Below are 18,235 nucleotides of genomic sequence, written 5' to 3'. Positions count from 1 at the left end.
GACCCCTTGCCTGGATCACAAACATCTCACTTTTACCCATATTCAGTTTGTACACCGAAAACCGTCCAAATTCCACTAAGATCCGCATAATCTCCCCCATCCCCCCTAATGGGTCGGAAATATGCAGGAGCAGGTCGTCTGTGTACAGCAAGACCCTGTGGGCCCCCGTCCTCCCTGGACTATCCCCTTCCAGCCCTTCGATGCTCTGAGCGGCATCGCCAGTGGTTCGCATGTAGAAGATTGTAGTTTAGTCGGGCAGCATGGTCGGCACGGGCTTGGAGGGCCGAAGGGCCTGTTCCTGTGCTGTACATTTCTTTGTTCTTTGTTGTTTTGTTCTTTGTTCTATGGCCAAAGCAAACCGCAATGAGGAGAGGTGACATCCTTGCCTTGTCCCTTGGTGCAGTTTAAAGCAGCCCAACGTCGGCCAATTCGTTCGTACACTCGCCACCGGCGCTTGGTTCAACAACCGAACCCAGTCGATGAATCCCTGCCCAAACCCGAACTGTCCCAACACCTCCCACCAATAATTCCACTCCACCCGGTCAAAGGCCTTTTCCGTGTCCACTACCTCCATCTCCCTCCCCTTGGAGGGCATCATGATCACATTTAAGAGCCTTCTAACATTGACCGTTAGCTGCCTGCCCTTAACAAACCCCATCTGGCCTTCCCCTATCACCTCCGGACACAGTCCTCTATCCTTAAGGCCAAGATTTTAGCCAACAGTTTGGCATCGACGTTCAATAGGGAGATTGGCCTACATGACCCGCATAGCTCTGGATCCTTATCCCGCTTCAGGATCAATGAGATCGAGGCCTGTGACATTGTTGGACAAAGAACACCCCGCTCCCTTGCCTCATTAAATGCCCTCACCAGCAGCGGGCCCACCATCCCAGAAAACGTCTTGTAAAATTCCGTCCAGTCCCAGGCCGTTGCCTGACTGCATGGCCTTCAGTCCCTCTACTATTTCTTCAATCCCAATTGGGGCTCCCAACCCCTTCACCAACCCTTCCACCACCTTTGGAAACTCCAACCCTTCCAAAAACTGCCTCATCCCCTCCACTCCAGCTGGGGGTTCCGACTCATACAACCGACTGTAAAACTCCTTAAACATCCCGTTCACCCCTGCTGGGTCCAAGACTGTATTCCCTCCTCTGTCCTTCACCCTTCCTAGCTCCCTGGCTGCCTCCCTTTTCCTTAGCTGGTGTGGAAGCATCCTGCTGGCCTTCTCCCCATAGTCCTATATCGCCCCCCCTCACCTTCCTCAATTGCTCCACTGCCTCCCCTGAAGATAACAGACCAAACTCCATCTGTAGCTTCTGCCGCTCCTTTACTATCCCAGCCTCCGGGGCATCTGAATATCTCCTATCCACCTGGAGTATTTCCCCAACCAACCTATCTATCCCTGCTCGCTCCACCTTCTCCTTATGGGCCCGTATCGAGATTAGTTTCCCCCTGACCATTGCCTTCAGCGCTTCCCAAACCATTGTTGCCAAGACTTCCCCCGTGTAATTTATTTCCTAATAGTTCTGGATGGCCTCCCCCACACGCCATCATCCGCTAACAGTCCTATGACAAATCTCCATTGCGGGCGCTGACCACCCTCCTTGCTCACCCATAGATCCACCCAGTGTGGGGCATGGTCCGACACAGCAATCGCCAGTATCCACCATCCCCGCCAGAAAAGCCCTGTTGAAAAAATCAATACGGGAGTATAGTTCTAGGACATGGGAAAAGAAAGAAAACTCCTTCGCTCTTGGCCATCCGCACTTCCATGGGTCTGTCCCTCCCCCCTCATCTGCTCCATGAACCCCTTTATTCCTTCACCGCAGCTGGCACCCTCCCTGTCCTTGAACTCGACCGGTCCAACCTTGGATCCCCCCCTCCCCAATGATCAGCTGATGCGAGTCCAGGTCCGGGATCTTCCCTAATACCCGCCTCGTAAACTCTGCATCGTCCCAGTTTGGTGAGTAAATATTTACGAACACCACTGGCATCCTCTCCAGCTTCCCGTTCACCATGATATACCGACCCACCCCTTCCTCCGTTTAGTCTGATCAATTAGCCTCAGGTGTGTCTCCTGCAGCATTGCCATGTCTGCCTTCAACCTCCTCAAATGCGCGAACATGCAAGCCATCTTGACCGGCCCATTCAACCTCCTGACGTTCCATGTGATCAGCCTGATCCTCCCCGCCGCCACCGATCAACCATCACCCTCCTTAGGCCAGCCTCCAGCTCGTGCACCCACTGTCCTCTGTCATAATATCCACTCATGTCTCTAATGAGATGCAGACAGGCAGTGATTGACACACAGGATAACCAATAAACACACACCAACAACCAATCACCAGACAAGACATCACTATAAAGCACACACGGCATTAAGACTCTGCCACTCTCTACAGGACACAGCTACTGAGATAGTAAGAGTGCACAAGCCAGTGAGCACTATCACCATGAGGTAGAGAGTTAGTCTGGCGAAGCCAGTAGGAGGTTATCAGTTAGATTGATAGCGTGTCAACTCACAGCAGACTATGTACAGCAATCAGGAAGTTCAATAAAACAGTGTTGGACCATCTCCTGTATCAGAAGCCTGTTTCTAGTTTCACTGGATCCAGTTGCAGTCAACGTTGAACCAACTTACTTAACAAATCATGGTACCAGAGTGCTATTAATCCTAACGAACCAACCTCGAGTGATTCTGCAACGACCAGCAAGCAACCATCCAGCGGCATGGACAACATCCAGCCTCCTTCGCAACTCCGGATCTCCGGCAACCTCGGCGTCAACTGGAAAGTCGTCAAACGTTCCTCCTGTACATCGAGGCCTCCGACCTCGAGGCAGCATCGGATGCCAGAAAGATCGCGCTGTTCCTGTCGACTGCGGGGGATCACGCCATCCACATCTATAACTCGCTTACGTTTGCCGATGGCGAAGACAAGACAAAGTTCAAGACAGTTCTGCTGAAATTCGACAACCACTGCGACATTGAAGTGAATGAGAGCTTTGAACGGTACATCTTCCAACAGAGGCTTCAGGGTAAGGACGAACCTTGAGCAGTCATGTGATTATGACTCGACGACTGATTCCATGATCTGGGATCAGATCGTTTTCGGGGTCCAGTCCAACTCCCTGCAGGAGCAGCTGCTCAAATTCAAACAGTTGACCTTCTCCGTCGCCATCGTAACGTGCGTTGTCCATGAGCATGCCAGAAATCGCTACTCCCACATCAGGGCGGCAGAAACTGCAAAACTGGCCTCCCACGAGGCAGAAAGGGTGCAGGCCATAGAGAAAATGCAAGGCCTGAGCATCGAGGAGAGTGGCCGCTTTGCGCGCTTTTCTCCGGTCCCCGCGTATGCGCACCACGACCGGGTGGACGATGAGGCCGAAGACCCTGAGGGGCATGTGTGAACGTCGGCCGACCACACTGCGCATGCGCGATGGCGCACAGAACGTGCTGACGTCAGCGTCATGACGTGTCCGAATTGTGGCTCCGCCCATTTAAAGCGGCAATGTCCAGCCAAAGGCAGGCAATGTCTACAGTGTGGAAAGCCTGGCCACTACGCGGCCTTCTGCAGGTCCGCTCCACCGAACAACAGCCAGCGATCCCAGCTGCAGCGCAGACGTGTCCGCTGCATACAACAAGGCATGCAGGATTCTGATCCAGACAGCCCAACGGACCCCGATGCTGACTGCCTCGAGTCTCCATATCGGGTGGGCATCATCACCATACGCGAGTTGGTCTCTACCGTGCCTGCCAACCGCCTTTCGACCCTCCGTGTGGATCCTGACGACAAGTGGTGTGCCGTCATCACGGTCAACCAGTCTCGCATCCAATTTAAATTGGACACTGGCGTGCCTGTGAACCTCATAGCACAGTCGGACCTCGACAGCATCCGACACCAACCTAGCATTCTTCCACCAGCCTGCCAGCTCCTTGACTACAATGGTAATGCCATAGCTGCCAGTGGGTCGTGTCAGCTTGGTGTTTCTTACAAGGCAATCAAAGCGACGTTGAGAATCGAGATCGTCCGGCTTGACAAGGCATCCCTGCTGAGTGCTCGCGCATGCAAACTCCTAAATCTGGTACAGCGAGTTCATGCCATGTCCTCCACACCGGCGACGGCCTCACCCAATGCGAATCTTCAGGCTGAGATAGATGATATTCTCTCACAATACCACAGTGTGTTTGATGGGATGGGCACGCTCCCATATCGCGACAAGGTATTGCTCAAGCTGAATGCCACCCCAGTCATCCATGTACCAAGCCGGGTGCCGGGTCCTCTCAAGGATCGTCTGAAAACGCAGCTACGAGAGCTCCAAGACCAGGGCATCATCTCAACGGTCACGGAACCCACAGACTAGGTCAGCTCCATGGTCTGCATCAAGAAACCCTCTGGGGAACTCCGCATTTGCATTGATCCCAAAGATCTGAATCGCAACATCATGCGAGAGCATTACCCTATCCCGAACCGTGAAGAATTGACCTGTGTGATGGCTCACGCCAAATTCTTTACCAAGCTGGATGCCTCCCGTGGCTTCTGGCAAATTAAGCTGGACGAGTCCAGTCGGAAGCTGTGCCCTTTTAACACTCTGTTCAGCAGGTATTGCTACAACCGCATGCCTTTTGGTATCATATCAGCTTCCTAAGTATTTCATTGCATAATGGAGCAAATGATGGAGGGCATCGAGGGGGTGCGAGTCTGTGTGGACGACGTGATCACCTGGTCCACGACGCCCGAGGATCACATTGCTCGTCTCAAACAGGTTTTCCAGAGGATTCATGAAAATGGCCACCAGCTCAACCGGGCCAAATGCTCGTTTGGGCGGTCCACTATCATGTTTTTCGGTGACCACATTTCACAGCAAGGTGTGCAAGGTGCTGGCAATCAATGCCACGAAGACACCAGAGGACAAAAAGGCGGTCCTGCGCTTCCTCGGGATGGTAAATTTTCTCGGAAAATTCATTCCCAACATGGCATCCCACTCCACGGCCATCCGGCATCTCGTTAAAAAGTCGACGGTGTTCCAGTGGCTTCGCGCAAATCAAGCGGTGTGGCTTGAGCTGAAGGCGAAGCTCACCACAGCCCCAGTACTGGCGTTCTTTGACCCAACCAAGGATACCAAAATACCCACAGACGAAAGCCAGGATGGCATTGGGGCGGTGCTCCTCCAGCGAGACAATTCCTCGTCCTGGCCTCCAGGGCCATGACTCCGACCGAACAACGGTATGCCCAGATCAAAAAGGGGTGTCTGGTATCCTGACAGGAAGAGTCAGGTTTCATGACTACGTAAACGACCTGCCAAAGTTCACGGTGGAAACAGACCACAGGCCCTTTAGTCCACATAATCCAGAAGGATTTAAATGACATGACACCTCCGCTGCAACAAATTCTTCTTCGTCTCCGCCGATATGACTTCGAACTTGTCTATAAACCGGGCAAGGAGCTGATCATCGCGGATGCCCTATCCCGATCCATCACCATGCCGTGTGAACCGGGCGACTTCATTCGCCACATCGAGGCACAGGTGCAGTTGTGCGCCAGTAACCTCCCAGCCACTGATGAACGAGTTGTCCAGATACGCGAAGAAACTGCCAAAGATCCTCTACTGCAGCGCGTGATGCAACACCTTGCCCATGGCTGGCAAAAGGGACAGTGACCCCAGTTCTTCAGCGTTAAGGACGAGTTAACGGTTGTCGAGGGGATCCTTCTTCAACTAGATAGAATCGTCATTCCCCAAAGCATGCAAGCCATGATGCTCAGACAGGTCCATGAGGGTCACCTTGGGGTCGGAAATATCGACGCAGAGCTCGGCAGGTGGTCTACTGGCCTGGCATCAGCCAGGACATTGCCAGCGCGGTCCTCAATTGCACAACATGCCAGAAGTTTCAACCAGCTCAGCCCAAGGAAACACTGCAACAGCACGGGATCGTGACTTCTCCGGGTCCAAGGTGGGGATAGACCTCTTTCACGCAAATGGGCGTGATTACGTGCTCTTGGTCGACTACTTCTCCAGCTATCCGGAAGTGGTGAAACTGTCGGACCTCGCGTCCAAGTCATTGATTAAAGCCTGCAAAGAGACGTTTGCCTGGCACGGCATACCACTCACAGTAATGAGTGACAACGGCCCATGTTTCCCCAGCCAAGTGTGGTCCGACTTTGCACGGTCCTACCACTTCAGTCAAATCACATCCCGTTCCCGTTACCCGCAATCAAATGGGAAGGCCGAAAAAGGAGTCCACATTGTCATGCGGTTGCTGTGCAAGGCTGCAGACTCAGCCTTGGACTTCAACCTGGCGCTGTTGGCATACAGGGCAACCCCTCTGTCGACTGGTTTGTCTCCGGCGCAGCTGCTCATGAACCGCAACCTGAGGACTACAGTTCCAGCCATCCATGTTCCAGACCTTGACCGCCTCACGGTGCTGCAGAAAGTGCAGCGATCCAGGGACCAGCAGAAGATCATGTATGATGCTCATGCCAAGGATCTATCTGCGCTGGCTCCAGACGATGTTGTTCGTGTCCAGTTGCCTGAGGGAGGTTGGTCAGCACCAGCTATTGTCGTCAGGCAGGCTGCCCCCAGGTCCTTTGTTGTCCAAATGGCTGATGGCTCCATTCTACGGCGCAACAGGAGGGCGCTACGAAAAGTTCCCTGCCCACCGTCTGGCCACACTTCTCTGCATGTCATCATGCCTCCTCCGGACATCTCTCAACACAAGGCCATCCATCTGGCAGCAATCCCGCCTGTCCACGTGCCGGCGTCCACCTCTGAGGCGATCGACAAGAATTCGCCGCCCACCAGAATGACTGAATCTACAGACTTAAATCTTGTAAATTTTGTTCAGTTTGCTCTGTGTCTGCACGATAGACACCTTCCCATGAACATATCTTCATTCACTTACCACTTGTATGTAATCATGCATGTATATATATCGCCACGTTCCAAAATTTACTTCAAAAAGGTGAGATGTCATAATAGCCACTCGTATATAATGAGATGCAGATGGACAGTAATTGGACAACCAATGAACACACACGACACATAACAACCAATCACCAGACAGGACACCACCACTGTAAAGCACACTGCATTAAGACTCTCCCTCTCTCGACAGGACACAGCTACTGAGATAGTAAGAGTGCACAAGCCAGTGAGCACTATCCCCATGAGGTAGAGAGTTAGTCTGGTCAAGCCAGTAGAAGATTATCAGTTAGATTGATAGTGTCAACTCACAGCAGACTTATGTACAGCAATCAGGAAGTTCAATAAAACAGTGTTGGACCATCTCTTGTGTCAGAAGCCTGTTTCTAGTTTCACTGCATCCAGTTGCAGTCAACGTTGAACCAACTTAACACATCATCCTCGACCTCCAATTTGTTCCCAGCAACAGTCCCTCCCCTGTCAGCAAAGCAATTCCCCCCCCCCCCCCCCCCATTAATAGAACACCCTCAAGAAACTTATCACCTGCTCAACCCCCCCCCCCCAACTGCACTTACGTGGGCCCATGGCGCCAAACAGCCTACCCACTATTGTTCTCTCCCCCCCCCCCCCCCACTCGAACATACATCACAATCCCCAACCGACACACACAAGAAAAAACCGACCCCTCCATCCCCTCCACAAGAACAAAGTTAACTCACATACAAAACTGAGCAACAGCCCAAATATTGATACAAAATGCACTACATGTACAGTCTAAAACGAAAATAACTGAACAACGGCCCAAAAAATGAATACAAAAAGCACTCCATGTACAGTCCAAAACAAAAATAACTTCAAAGCACAAGCACAGCATTACTCGCCCCCAACGTTCAGTATCTTCAGTCACCATGCCAATCTTTTGTCCTTAATAAAGCCCATCGCCTCGTCCGGTGATCCAAAATAATGTTCTTGACCCCCGTAGGTGACCCACCAACGAGCTGGGTGGAACATTCCAAACTTCACCCCCTTTGACCCTATTAAATCCCGCTCTTCTTTTGGCCAGTTCCGCACCCAGACCTGGTATATGCTCAGCTCGCTGTTCTCCCACTTGAAGCTCCGTGTCTGCTTGGCCCACCACAAAATCTGTTCCTTGTCCCGGAACCGGTTCATTCGCATCACGATTGCCCTCGGCGGATCATTCAAACACGGCTTCCTCGCAAGCGCTCTATGCACTCTGTCCACTTCCAAGGGTCGAGCAAACGCCCCATCACTCAGCAGCTTTTCAAGTATACTTGCCACGTATGCCCTTGCGCCCAAACCCTCCCTACCCTCCAGGAGGCCGACGATCCTCCGGTTCTGTCTATGGGACATGTTCTCCAAATCCTCCACCTTCTCCTGCAGCCTTTTCTGGTGGTCCTCATCAGACCCATCTCTGCTTCCATCGTGATTAGCTGGTCCTTGTGTTCGGCCACCTTCTCTTACACCCTCTGGATCCCCAGTCTGTGGGCTTCTCGTCTCTGTTCCACCCGATTGCTCGATGCCTTAATCAGGTCAAAATCTCCCAGCTTTTGCTTGGCAAAACTTTCCTGAATGAAGTTCACCAGCTGTACTGTTGACCACTGGGCCGCCAATCCAGGATCCTGCACCTCCGCAATGTTCTCCTCTGCTGTAGGTTCTGCACGCGCCTTTTTTGCCCGGCTATTTCTTATAAGACCACTTCTGGTCCATGTCTCCATAAACTGGTGGGGGATTCCTCCTCTCTCTGTCACACCTGCCTCTGATTTTTCCGATCAAATTCCCCAAAAGTCGGGAGCAATGTTCCAAAAAGTCCACCACGAACAGGAGCTATCAAATACGCAACCTTCTACTCCTTGGTCGCCACCACTGTAAGTTGCCCAAAGGGCTTAACCATTCTTAACCATCAAACTGTTCCAACGGTGCATGTCAATAACATCTTGGATATGAACGCAGACTTATCATACTCCTGTTACCTTCCTTGAAACTTTACCATTACCGTGGCTAGTAGTTTGGCATCAACGTTCAAGAGAGAAATGGATCACGATGGCCCAGTGGTTAGCACTGCTGCATACGGCGCTGAGGACCCAGGGTCGATCCTGGCTCTGGATCACTGTCCGTGTAGAGTTTGCACATTCTCTGTGTTTGCGTGGGTTTCACCCCCACAACCCAAAGATGTGCAGATTGGCCACCTAAATTGCTCCTTAATTGGAAAAAGAATTGAGTACTCCAAATTATTTTTTATAAAACAGAAACGTTATCATTAATCTCTGATGTCTTTCACTACTTGTTAAACTGTAAACCAACCTTATAGAAGTACGTATTTGCCATTCACTAGAATAGTTCATTTTAAATAGTTATTAGCAACCATGATCTTATCTGACGTTGTTTATGAAATATTAGTTCGTCAAAGTTTCCTAAATGCATTTGACTTTTCAAAATCTGGTTGTTGAACCATGGAAGCACTTATGAGAGAGATCATACCACTCTAATTCCAGCTTACAACCTGGGCAAGATGCTATTGTCATTACAACTGAAAAAGTAGTAACCATTGTGCCACCGTGCTGCCCCCACATAGCAATTATTTTGGCAGTTGTATGTTATTTTAGCAACTTCCAATACATTTTGGGGCTGGATGTTTGAGCTTCAATACGTTGCATCAAGAAAATAGCAGCACAAATGTTACAGATGAGAATTTTCCAGATAAAGTGCTCTTACTGTCATCTATATGGCCGTGAAGGTTGTGAATCAGAAGTGCTTTTTTTCAATACCCCTATACTGGTTGGCTTGAAACTTTAAAATTTTATGTCTGCAATCTGGACTAAGCTGGCAGTTACTGACTCAATGTTAACTCTATGTTTCTCTGCCACGGATGCTGCCAGATCTGCTGCATTTTTTCCTGCATTTTCAGTTTATATTTTAACTTAAAACTGATGTTGTGAATTTCAATCAGCTGCCAGTAAATTCCATTGGTCTATCTACCAAAGTTCACAAAAAATTTGAATTATACTCATTATTTTTGTTTTCCGTGTTTCCCAAAGTCCTGTGTGTATAAAATTACTTCAGAGTTTTGAACTGGGTTAGTTATCTTACTTTGACGTATTTGAGTAAATAGACAGGTTGGAAAACTAATTGCATTTCTAGTTCAGAAACCTAAATTTGCATTTTCTTTGGGTAAAAGGGGATCTGGGGAGATGGGATGGATCCCATTCAAAGGATGTAATTTTGATTATTTTCTCTAGGCTGTTACTCATGAAATAAACAGATTTTGAATGCCTCAATAGAACTTTTAAATATTTCTGTGTATTAGATTGAGTGTTAATGGATTTTATTTAATAGTGACATTTATGCACAACATTATTTTATTTCTAATGTACTCTAACTAGCTTTAACACTTTATTTAATTAAATTTGTTTAATCAGTTCTTTAATCAGGTCCTAGTTCTGGGGAAGTCTTCAGTCAGTGACTTGTCTGAACATGTTTTTGACCTCATTATGGAGCTTTTCGCGATCGACCCTCACCTGCTGCTTTCAGTAATGCCACAGCTCGAATTTAAACTTAAGGTAAGTTGCAGTTACATTGATCAATTGGTGACTGATAAGACATAACTCTCTGTAATTGATGATTATCTTTTGGATTTTGATGTTGAGGTGATTTTGTTTTGATATAAAGACATGAAATGGGAATAAAAAGGGCTTTCAAAATGTGCAAGGAATTCAGTGGGCAGGAGTATTTTATAAATTCTGAGATTAACAGAAGCAGGTGAGAAAAATGATAACTATTGCTTATAATAACTGAAATGACAATGAAACACTTTTCAAATTGGGTGCAATGAACAAAATTTAAAATATAAATCCCAAATAAAATTGATTGCCAGAGGCTGGAATCTGAGGACAGATGGTTAGAAAGTTAACTTGTTAAAAAATTAGTCTACTCCTGTTAATTTGAAGTTGCTTAATTCAAATTACTGGATAATTCAAATTGCATTTATGAGGGCCAGTGTGCCAATTGCTTAATTCGAATTTCTGGATAATTTGAATATTTTTTGGGCAAAAACGACTTTGAATTATTACGAGTAAATTATATTGTCTTTACCTAGGAATAAGAGAGATTTGCTGAAGTGAAATATCCGATTTCCAGGAACCGCAGAGGAGGACCTAAACTAGGCAAATAGCAAAGGATATTCTGGCTCTACCGAGGTTAGATACTCTTGAAAGAAACAGAATCCCAAGTCGCCCATTTGCACCCAAGTTTCTTAAAGCAAATGAGGGTTAAAATTAGTGAAACTGTTATTTTGTAAGTTTGATAAACTTTGGATGATGTTCCTAAGCTTTACAAAGTGATTAACATGTCACCCATTGCTTCAAATGATTGTGGAGACATAACTGAAATTGTTGATTAGTGACTGGAATATCTTGTGAGAAAGTATTTCAAACCATCTTTAAACTTCTAGTGCGTGAGCACCAGAAAAAACCTGTTGAAGGACAGTGAGTATGGACTTGGGGAAAGGGAGCTTGTATATAACTAAGTATATTTGGGGTTTTTGAAAATATTATTGAAGTAAAACAATGAAAATGTATTTAATGATATGTATTTGCCACTCCAAGAGCTTTGATACTGTTCTACTTAGATGATTAATAGAGCTAAGGCACAGAGTTATGAAATAAAGGGTCATACGTGGCTCCGACGAGAAAATTGATTTAGAACAGGGTACCTTATAAATAGATTTTTTTCAAGCTAGAAATAGTGAGTGGGGTTGTCGAGGGACCATGCAGGTGCCCCAATTCTACACTGGTACATTTTTCTGTAGGTCCGCCTTGTAACTGATACAAGGCACTGTTTCCCAACAACACATCTATACTTGTATGTGCACAGCCCACAGAAGCTCTAAAATAATTCTTCATCAATTATTTTAATCTTTTCCTATACTTTGGCTTCTGTATTTTAGATTTTGGGTGAAATTTGGTTTGTTGTGGTCTCTAGCTCCACTGGCCGTAATTCTAGCTAACAGTTTTGTAAATTAGTACAGTGCCTTCAGAGCAATTTTCCTTTGTCTTTAAAAATCGACAGAGCATCAGAACATCAGACGAAAATCTTTACATAAGGTATCTCATCTTTAGTGGGGAAAATGCACTCACCAGCTTTACAAACCGAATCAAATTGTGACAATCTATACCCTATGCTGCTATTTGATAGCTAGCTGTTTGGTAACTAGCCGTTGTACATGCTGTTCTTGTTATCTTGCTGACTGCAGAAACAAAATAACCTAACTTACCTTTTGGAAGACTCAAAATGATTTAAACTTTTAAGGTGTTTTCGCAACCTGCAAACAGCTACTGGGGTTGCTAAAATTGGCATGGTTGTTAGCTCAAATCAGAAGATTATATTCTTCAACAGTTATATTCTTAAACAGACAAATTTGCACATTTTTTATTTGTGACTCGGCTGCTCCCTTCATTGGTATCGGAGATTACTGATAAAATCAATGTAATATTTATATTAAGCTAAGCTGGGGACATAGTGGTGTGTCTTGCAACTGAATTAAAGAAACTACTTTGTAGCCATGAACAGAAAAAAATGCTTATTTTTTGGTTATGGTGCCACATAACAAATAGGAGAAGGAGTAGGCTGTTTAGTCCTGAGAACATCCTTTGACATTCAGTAAGACCATGGCTGATCTGATTGGCTTCAAAGAACTCGACGAAATTTGTCGAACACCATTTCCCTTTTAAAATATCATCTTGATGCTCAACTGTGTTATGACTTTCTATATGTCTTGTTAATGCTTCCTTAATGAATTCCAGCATTTTCACAATCACAGATATTTCTCTCTCCCTCCTTTGGTAAATTAGTCTTTACATTTGTGGGTTTCCAATCTGCTGAGATCTTTCCAAAATCTAGGGAATTTTGGTACATTATAATCAATGCATCCATAATGGTCGAGAGAGAGAAACATGGTTTACAAAAGAGGTTGAATGTCTTGTCAAGAGGAAGAAGGGGGCTTATGTAAGGATGAGAAAACAAGGTTCAGTTCGGGCACTTGAGGGATACAAGATAGCTAGGAAGGAGCTCAAGAAAAGGCTTAGGAGAGCTAGGATGTGGAGATGCACCGGTGTTGGACTGGGGTGAGCACAGTAAGAAGTCTTACAACACCAGGTTAAAGTCCAACAGGTTTGTTTCGAATCACTAGCTTTTGGAGCGCTGCTCCTTCCTCAGGTCAATGAAGAGCGATGTTCCAGAAACATATTTCTAGACAAATTCAAAGATGCCAGACAATGCTAGGAATGCGAGCATTAGCAGGTGATTAAATCTTTACAGATCCAGAGATGGGTAACCCCAGGTTAAAGAGGTGTGAATTGTGTCAAACCAGGGCAGTTGGTAGGATTTCGCAGGCCAGATGGTGGGGGATGAATGTAATGCGACATGAATCCCAGGTCCTGGTTGAGGCCGCACTCGTGTGCGGAACTTGGCTATAGGTTTCTGCTCAGCGATTCTGCGTTGTCGCGCGTCCTGAAGGCCACCTTGGAGAATGCTTACCCGGAGATCAGAGGCTGAATGCCCTTGACTGCTGAAGTGTTCCCCGACTGGAAGGGAACATTCCTGCCTGGTAATTGTTGCGCGATGTCCGTTCATTCGTTGTCGCAGCGTCTGCATGGTCTCGCCAATGTACCACGCTTCGGGACATCCTTTCCTGCAGCGTATGAGGTAGACAACGTTGGCCGAGTCGCACGAGTATGTACCGTGTACCTGGTGGGTGGTGTTCTCACGTGTAATGGTGGTATCCATGTCGATGATCTGGCACATCTTGCAGAGATTGCCATGGCAGGGCTGTGTGGTGTCGTGGTCACTGTTCTTAAGGCTGGGTAGTTTGCTGCAAACAATGGTTTGTTTGAGGTTGTGCGATTGTTTGAAGGCAAGTGGTGGGGGTATGGGGATGACCTTGGCAAGATGTTCATCTTCATCGATGACGTGTTGAAGGCTGTGAAGAAGATGTCGTAGTTTCTCCGCTCCGGGAAAGTACTGGGCGACGAAGGGTATTCTGTCGGTTGTGTCCCATGTTTGTCTTCTGAGGAGGTCGGTGCGGTTTTTTGCTGTGGCGCGTTGGAACTGTCGATCGATGAGTCGAGCGCCATATCCCGTTCGTACGAGGGCATCTTTCAACGTCTGTAGATGTCTGTTACGCTCCTCCTCGACTGAGCAGATCCTGTGTGTACGGAGAGCTTGTCCATAGGGGATGGCTTCTTTAATGTGTTTAGGGTGGAAGCTGGAGAAGTGGAGCATCGTGAGGTTATCCGTGGGCTTGCGGTAAAGCGAAGTGCTGAGGTGACGGTCCTTGATGGAGACGAGTGTGTCCAAGAATGCAGCTGATTTTGGAGAGTAGTTCATGGTGAGTCTGATGGTTGGATGGAACTTATTGATGTCATCGTGTAGTCGTTTCAGTGATTCTTCGCCGTGGGTCCAAAGGAAAAAAATGTCATCTATATATCTGGCGTATAACGTTGGTTGAAGGTCCTGTGCGGTGAGTAGGTCTTGTTCAAACTTGTGCATGAAGATGTTGGCGTATTGGGGTGCGAATTTGGTCCCCATGGCTGTTCCGTGCGTCTGGATGAAGAACTTGTTGTCGAAGGTGAAGACGTAGTGATCCAGAATAAAGCGGATGAGTTGCAGAATTGCGTCTGGAGATTGGCAGTTGTTGGTGTTGAGTACTGAGACTGTTGCAGCAATGTCGTCATGGGGGATGCTGGTGAGGAGGAATGTTCCTGGTTCAACTGGTCCATGGGTGCTGAGTTCTTTAGGAAGTCCGTCGTGTCGCGACAGAAGCTGGGCGTACCTTGTACGATGGGTTTCAAGATGCCCTTGATGTAGCCAGAGAGGTTCTCACACAGGGTCCCATTGCCTGAAACGATAGGATGGCCTGGTGTGTTGGCCTTGTGTAGTTTCGGGAGGCAGTAGAGATCTCCAATGCGGGGAGTACGTGGGATGAGAGCACGTAGGGTGCTCTGAAGATCTGGATCCAAGGTCTTGATCAGTCTGTTGAGTTGGCTACCAATGGTTGACCAAGGATGTGTTCCTTGGTGGGATCTGCGGGTAACTGTCTGTAGTGTTCTTGGTTGTTGAGTTGTCGGTATACTTCTTTTCAGTAGTCCGTTCTGTTCAGTATAACAGTGGCCCCTCCTTTGCCTGCTGGTTTGATGACTATGCTGCGGTTGGTCTTGAGAGCGCGGGTGACATTGCGTTGTGTTTGGGTGACGTTCGGGGATGTCTTGTGAATGTGACTGATGAATCTGGCATTGGTGCGACTCCTGACGGCTTGAGCATACATGTCAAGTCTAGGGCAGCGGCCTTCCGGAGGGGTCCAATTCGACTCTTTCCTCTTAGGTTGCCACACCGCAGATCTCTCGGTCTGCTGTTCCTGTTCATTGGTAGTCTGCTTGGGTTCGCTGTTGGCCTCTTGGGGTCTGTGGAAGAATTCCCTGAGCCTCATTCGCCTGATGAATTCCTCCGTGTTTGTCGCGAGACTGATGGGGTCCATTTTGGTGGTGGTGCAGAAATTGAGCCCTCTGCTGAGGACTTCGATTTTGTCTGGTTGAAGAGTGTAGTCCGCCAAGTTGACAGTAGATTTCCCTTTATTGTTTTCTACTGTGGTACCAGGGGTGGCTACTGGTGGTGATGCCGAGTTTCTCAAGCTTCCTGTTCTTGGTGTTTATATAGGTGGCATAGTATCGTTGTCTCATCTGTTTGGCGGTGTTCTGCAGCTGGTCTGCGTCCTGAGCGCAAGTTGAGAATATGGCCTCTATCTTGGTTTCCCGGTTGCGTCGTCTGCTGTAGAGCTGGCGTACGAGGTGGTTGAGGAGTGTGAGAGAGGTGTGACGGCAGAGTGTCTCAGCGTAGTCTGTGTTGTAGGTTGACTTGAGTGGCTTTGTGATCTGTAGCCCTTTCGGGATCTTGTCTGCTTTTTTGCATCTTTGTAGAAACTTAATGTCAGTGTCTATATGCGCGATCTTCCTGGAGATCCTTTCCACTTTGAGCCGGCAGTTTGCGGTGTCGATGGTAGCCATGATGTGGAGATGCCGGCGTTGGACTGGGGTGAGCACAGTAAGAAGTCTTACAACACCAGGTTAAAGTCCAACAGGTTTGTTTCGAATCACCAGCTTTCGGCACTCGGCACTTCACCATCCCCCATGACGACGGCATTGCAGTACTCAACACCGACAACTGCCAATCTCCAGACGCAATTCTGCAACTCATCCGCTTCATTCTGGATCACTACGTCTTCACCTTCGACAACAAGTTCTTCATCCAGACGCACGGAACAGCCATGGGGACCAGATTCGCACCCAATATGCCAGCATCTTCATGCACAAATTTGAACAAGACCTACTCACCGCAAAGGACCTTCAACTGACGTTATACACCAGATATATCGATGACATTTTTTTCCTTTGGACCCACGGCGAAGAATCACTGAAACGACTACACGATGACATCAATAAGTTCCATCCAACCATCAGACTCACCATGGACTACTCTCCAAAATCAGTTGCATTCTTGGCACACACATCTCCATCAAGAACGGTCACCTCAGCACTTCGCTTTACCGCAAGCCCACGGATAACCTCACAATGCTTCACTTCTCCAGCTTCCACCCTAAACACATTAAAGAAGCCATCCCCTATGGACAAGCTCCCCGTACACACAGGATCTGCTCAGACGAGGAGGAGCGTAACAGATATCGACAGACGTTGAAAGATGCCCTCGTACGAATGGGATATGGTGCTCGACTCATCGATCGACAGTTCCAACGCGCCACAGCAAAAAACTGCACTGACCTCCTCAGAAGACAAACATGGGACACAATCGACAGAATACCCTTCGTCGCCCAGTACTTTCCCGGAGCGGAGAAACTACGACATCTTCTTCACAGCCTTCAACGCGTCATCGATGAAGATGAACATCTTGCCAAGGTCATCCCCACCCCCCCACCACTTGCCTTCAAACAAGCGCGCAACCTCAAACAAACCATTGTTTGCAGCAAACTACCCAGCCTTCAGAACCGTGACCACAACATCACACAACCCTGCCATGACAATCTCTGCAAGACGTGCCAGATCATCGACATGGATACCAACATTACACGCGAGAACACCACCCACCAGGTATGCGGTACATACTTGTGCGACTCGGCCGACGTTGTCTACCTCATACGCTGCAGGAAAGGATGGCCCGTAGCGTGGTACATTGGCAAGACCATGCAGACGCTGTGACAACGAATGAACGGACATCGCGCAACAATCACCAGGCAGGAATGTTCCCTTCCAGTTGGGGAATACTTCAGCTGTCAAGGGCATTCAGCCTCTGATCTCTGGGTAAGCGTTCTACAAGACGGCCTTCAGGACGTGCAACAACGCAGAATCGCCGAGCAGAAACTTATAGCTAGGTTCCGCACACAGTGCGGCCTCAACCGCGACCTGGGTTTCATGTCGCATTACATTCATCCCCCACCATCTGACCTGTGAAATCCTACCAACTGTCCTGGCTTGAGACAATTCACACCTCTTTAACCTGGGGTTACCCCATCTCTGGATCTGTAAAGATTTAATCACATGCTAATGCTCGCATTCCAAGCATTGTGTGGCATCTTTGAATTTGTCTCTATCTATGTTTCTGGAACACACCTCTTCGTTGACCTGAGGAAGGAGCAGCGCTCAAAGCTAGTGATTTGAAACAAACCTGTTGGACTTTAACCTGGTGTTGTAAGACTTCTTACTAGGAGAGCTAAGAGGGGGCACGAGAAGTCCTTGGCAGGTAGGATCAAGGAAAACCCCAAGGCTTTTTACTCTTATGTGAGGAATAAAAGAATGACCAAGGCAAAGTTAGGGCCGGTCAAGGACAGTGGTGGGACCGTGTGCATGGAGTCAGAAGATATAGGAGAGGCCCGAAATGAATACTTTTCTTCAGTGTTCACAAAGGCGAGGGGCCATGTTGAGGAAGATTTTGCGGTACAGGCTGGTAGGCTGGAGGAGGTAGATATTCGGAAGGAAGATGTGTTGGAAATTTTGAGAAGCCTGAGGATAGATAAGTCCCCTGGGCCTGATGGGATATAAATTAGGATTCTTTGGGAGGCGAGGGATGAGATTGCAGAGCCTTTGGCTTTGATCTTTATGTCCTCACTGTCTACAGGAATAGTGCCAGAAGACTGGAGAGAGGCGAATGTTGTCCCCTTGTTCAAGAATGGGAATAGGTATAACCCTGGGAATTATAGGCCGGTTAGTCTCACTTCGGTCATAGGTAAATTATTGGA

General features: G+C 47.9%; 1 protein-coding gene across 4 annotated transcripts in view; it reads left to right on the top strand.

The window, feature by feature from the left end:
* The window catches only part of pds5a (PDS5 cohesin associated factor A), a 326,590-nt gene that overhangs the window by 62,560 nt on the left and 245,795 nt on the right, over nt 1-18,235 (top strand). For all 4 annotated transcript variants that reach the window (XM_072496600.1, XM_072496598.1, XM_072496601.1 and 1 more), the window contains exon 8: nt 10,356-10,496. In XM_072496600.1, the coding sequence (XP_072352701.1) occupies nt 10,356-10,496 (141 nt within the window). The remainder of the gene's footprint in view (nt 1-10,355; nt 10,497-18,235) is intronic.

The sequence above is a fragment of the Scyliorhinus torazame genome, chromosome 3, assembly GCF_047496885.1.
Source record: "Scyliorhinus torazame isolate Kashiwa2021f chromosome 3, sScyTor2.1, whole genome shotgun sequence".
Classification (NCBI taxonomy): Eukaryota; Metazoa; Chordata; class Chondrichthyes; order Carcharhiniformes; family Scyliorhinidae; genus Scyliorhinus; species Scyliorhinus torazame.
The sequence above is the reverse complement of the archived record's forward strand: the minus strand, read 5'-3'. Positions and strand labels throughout refer to the sequence as shown.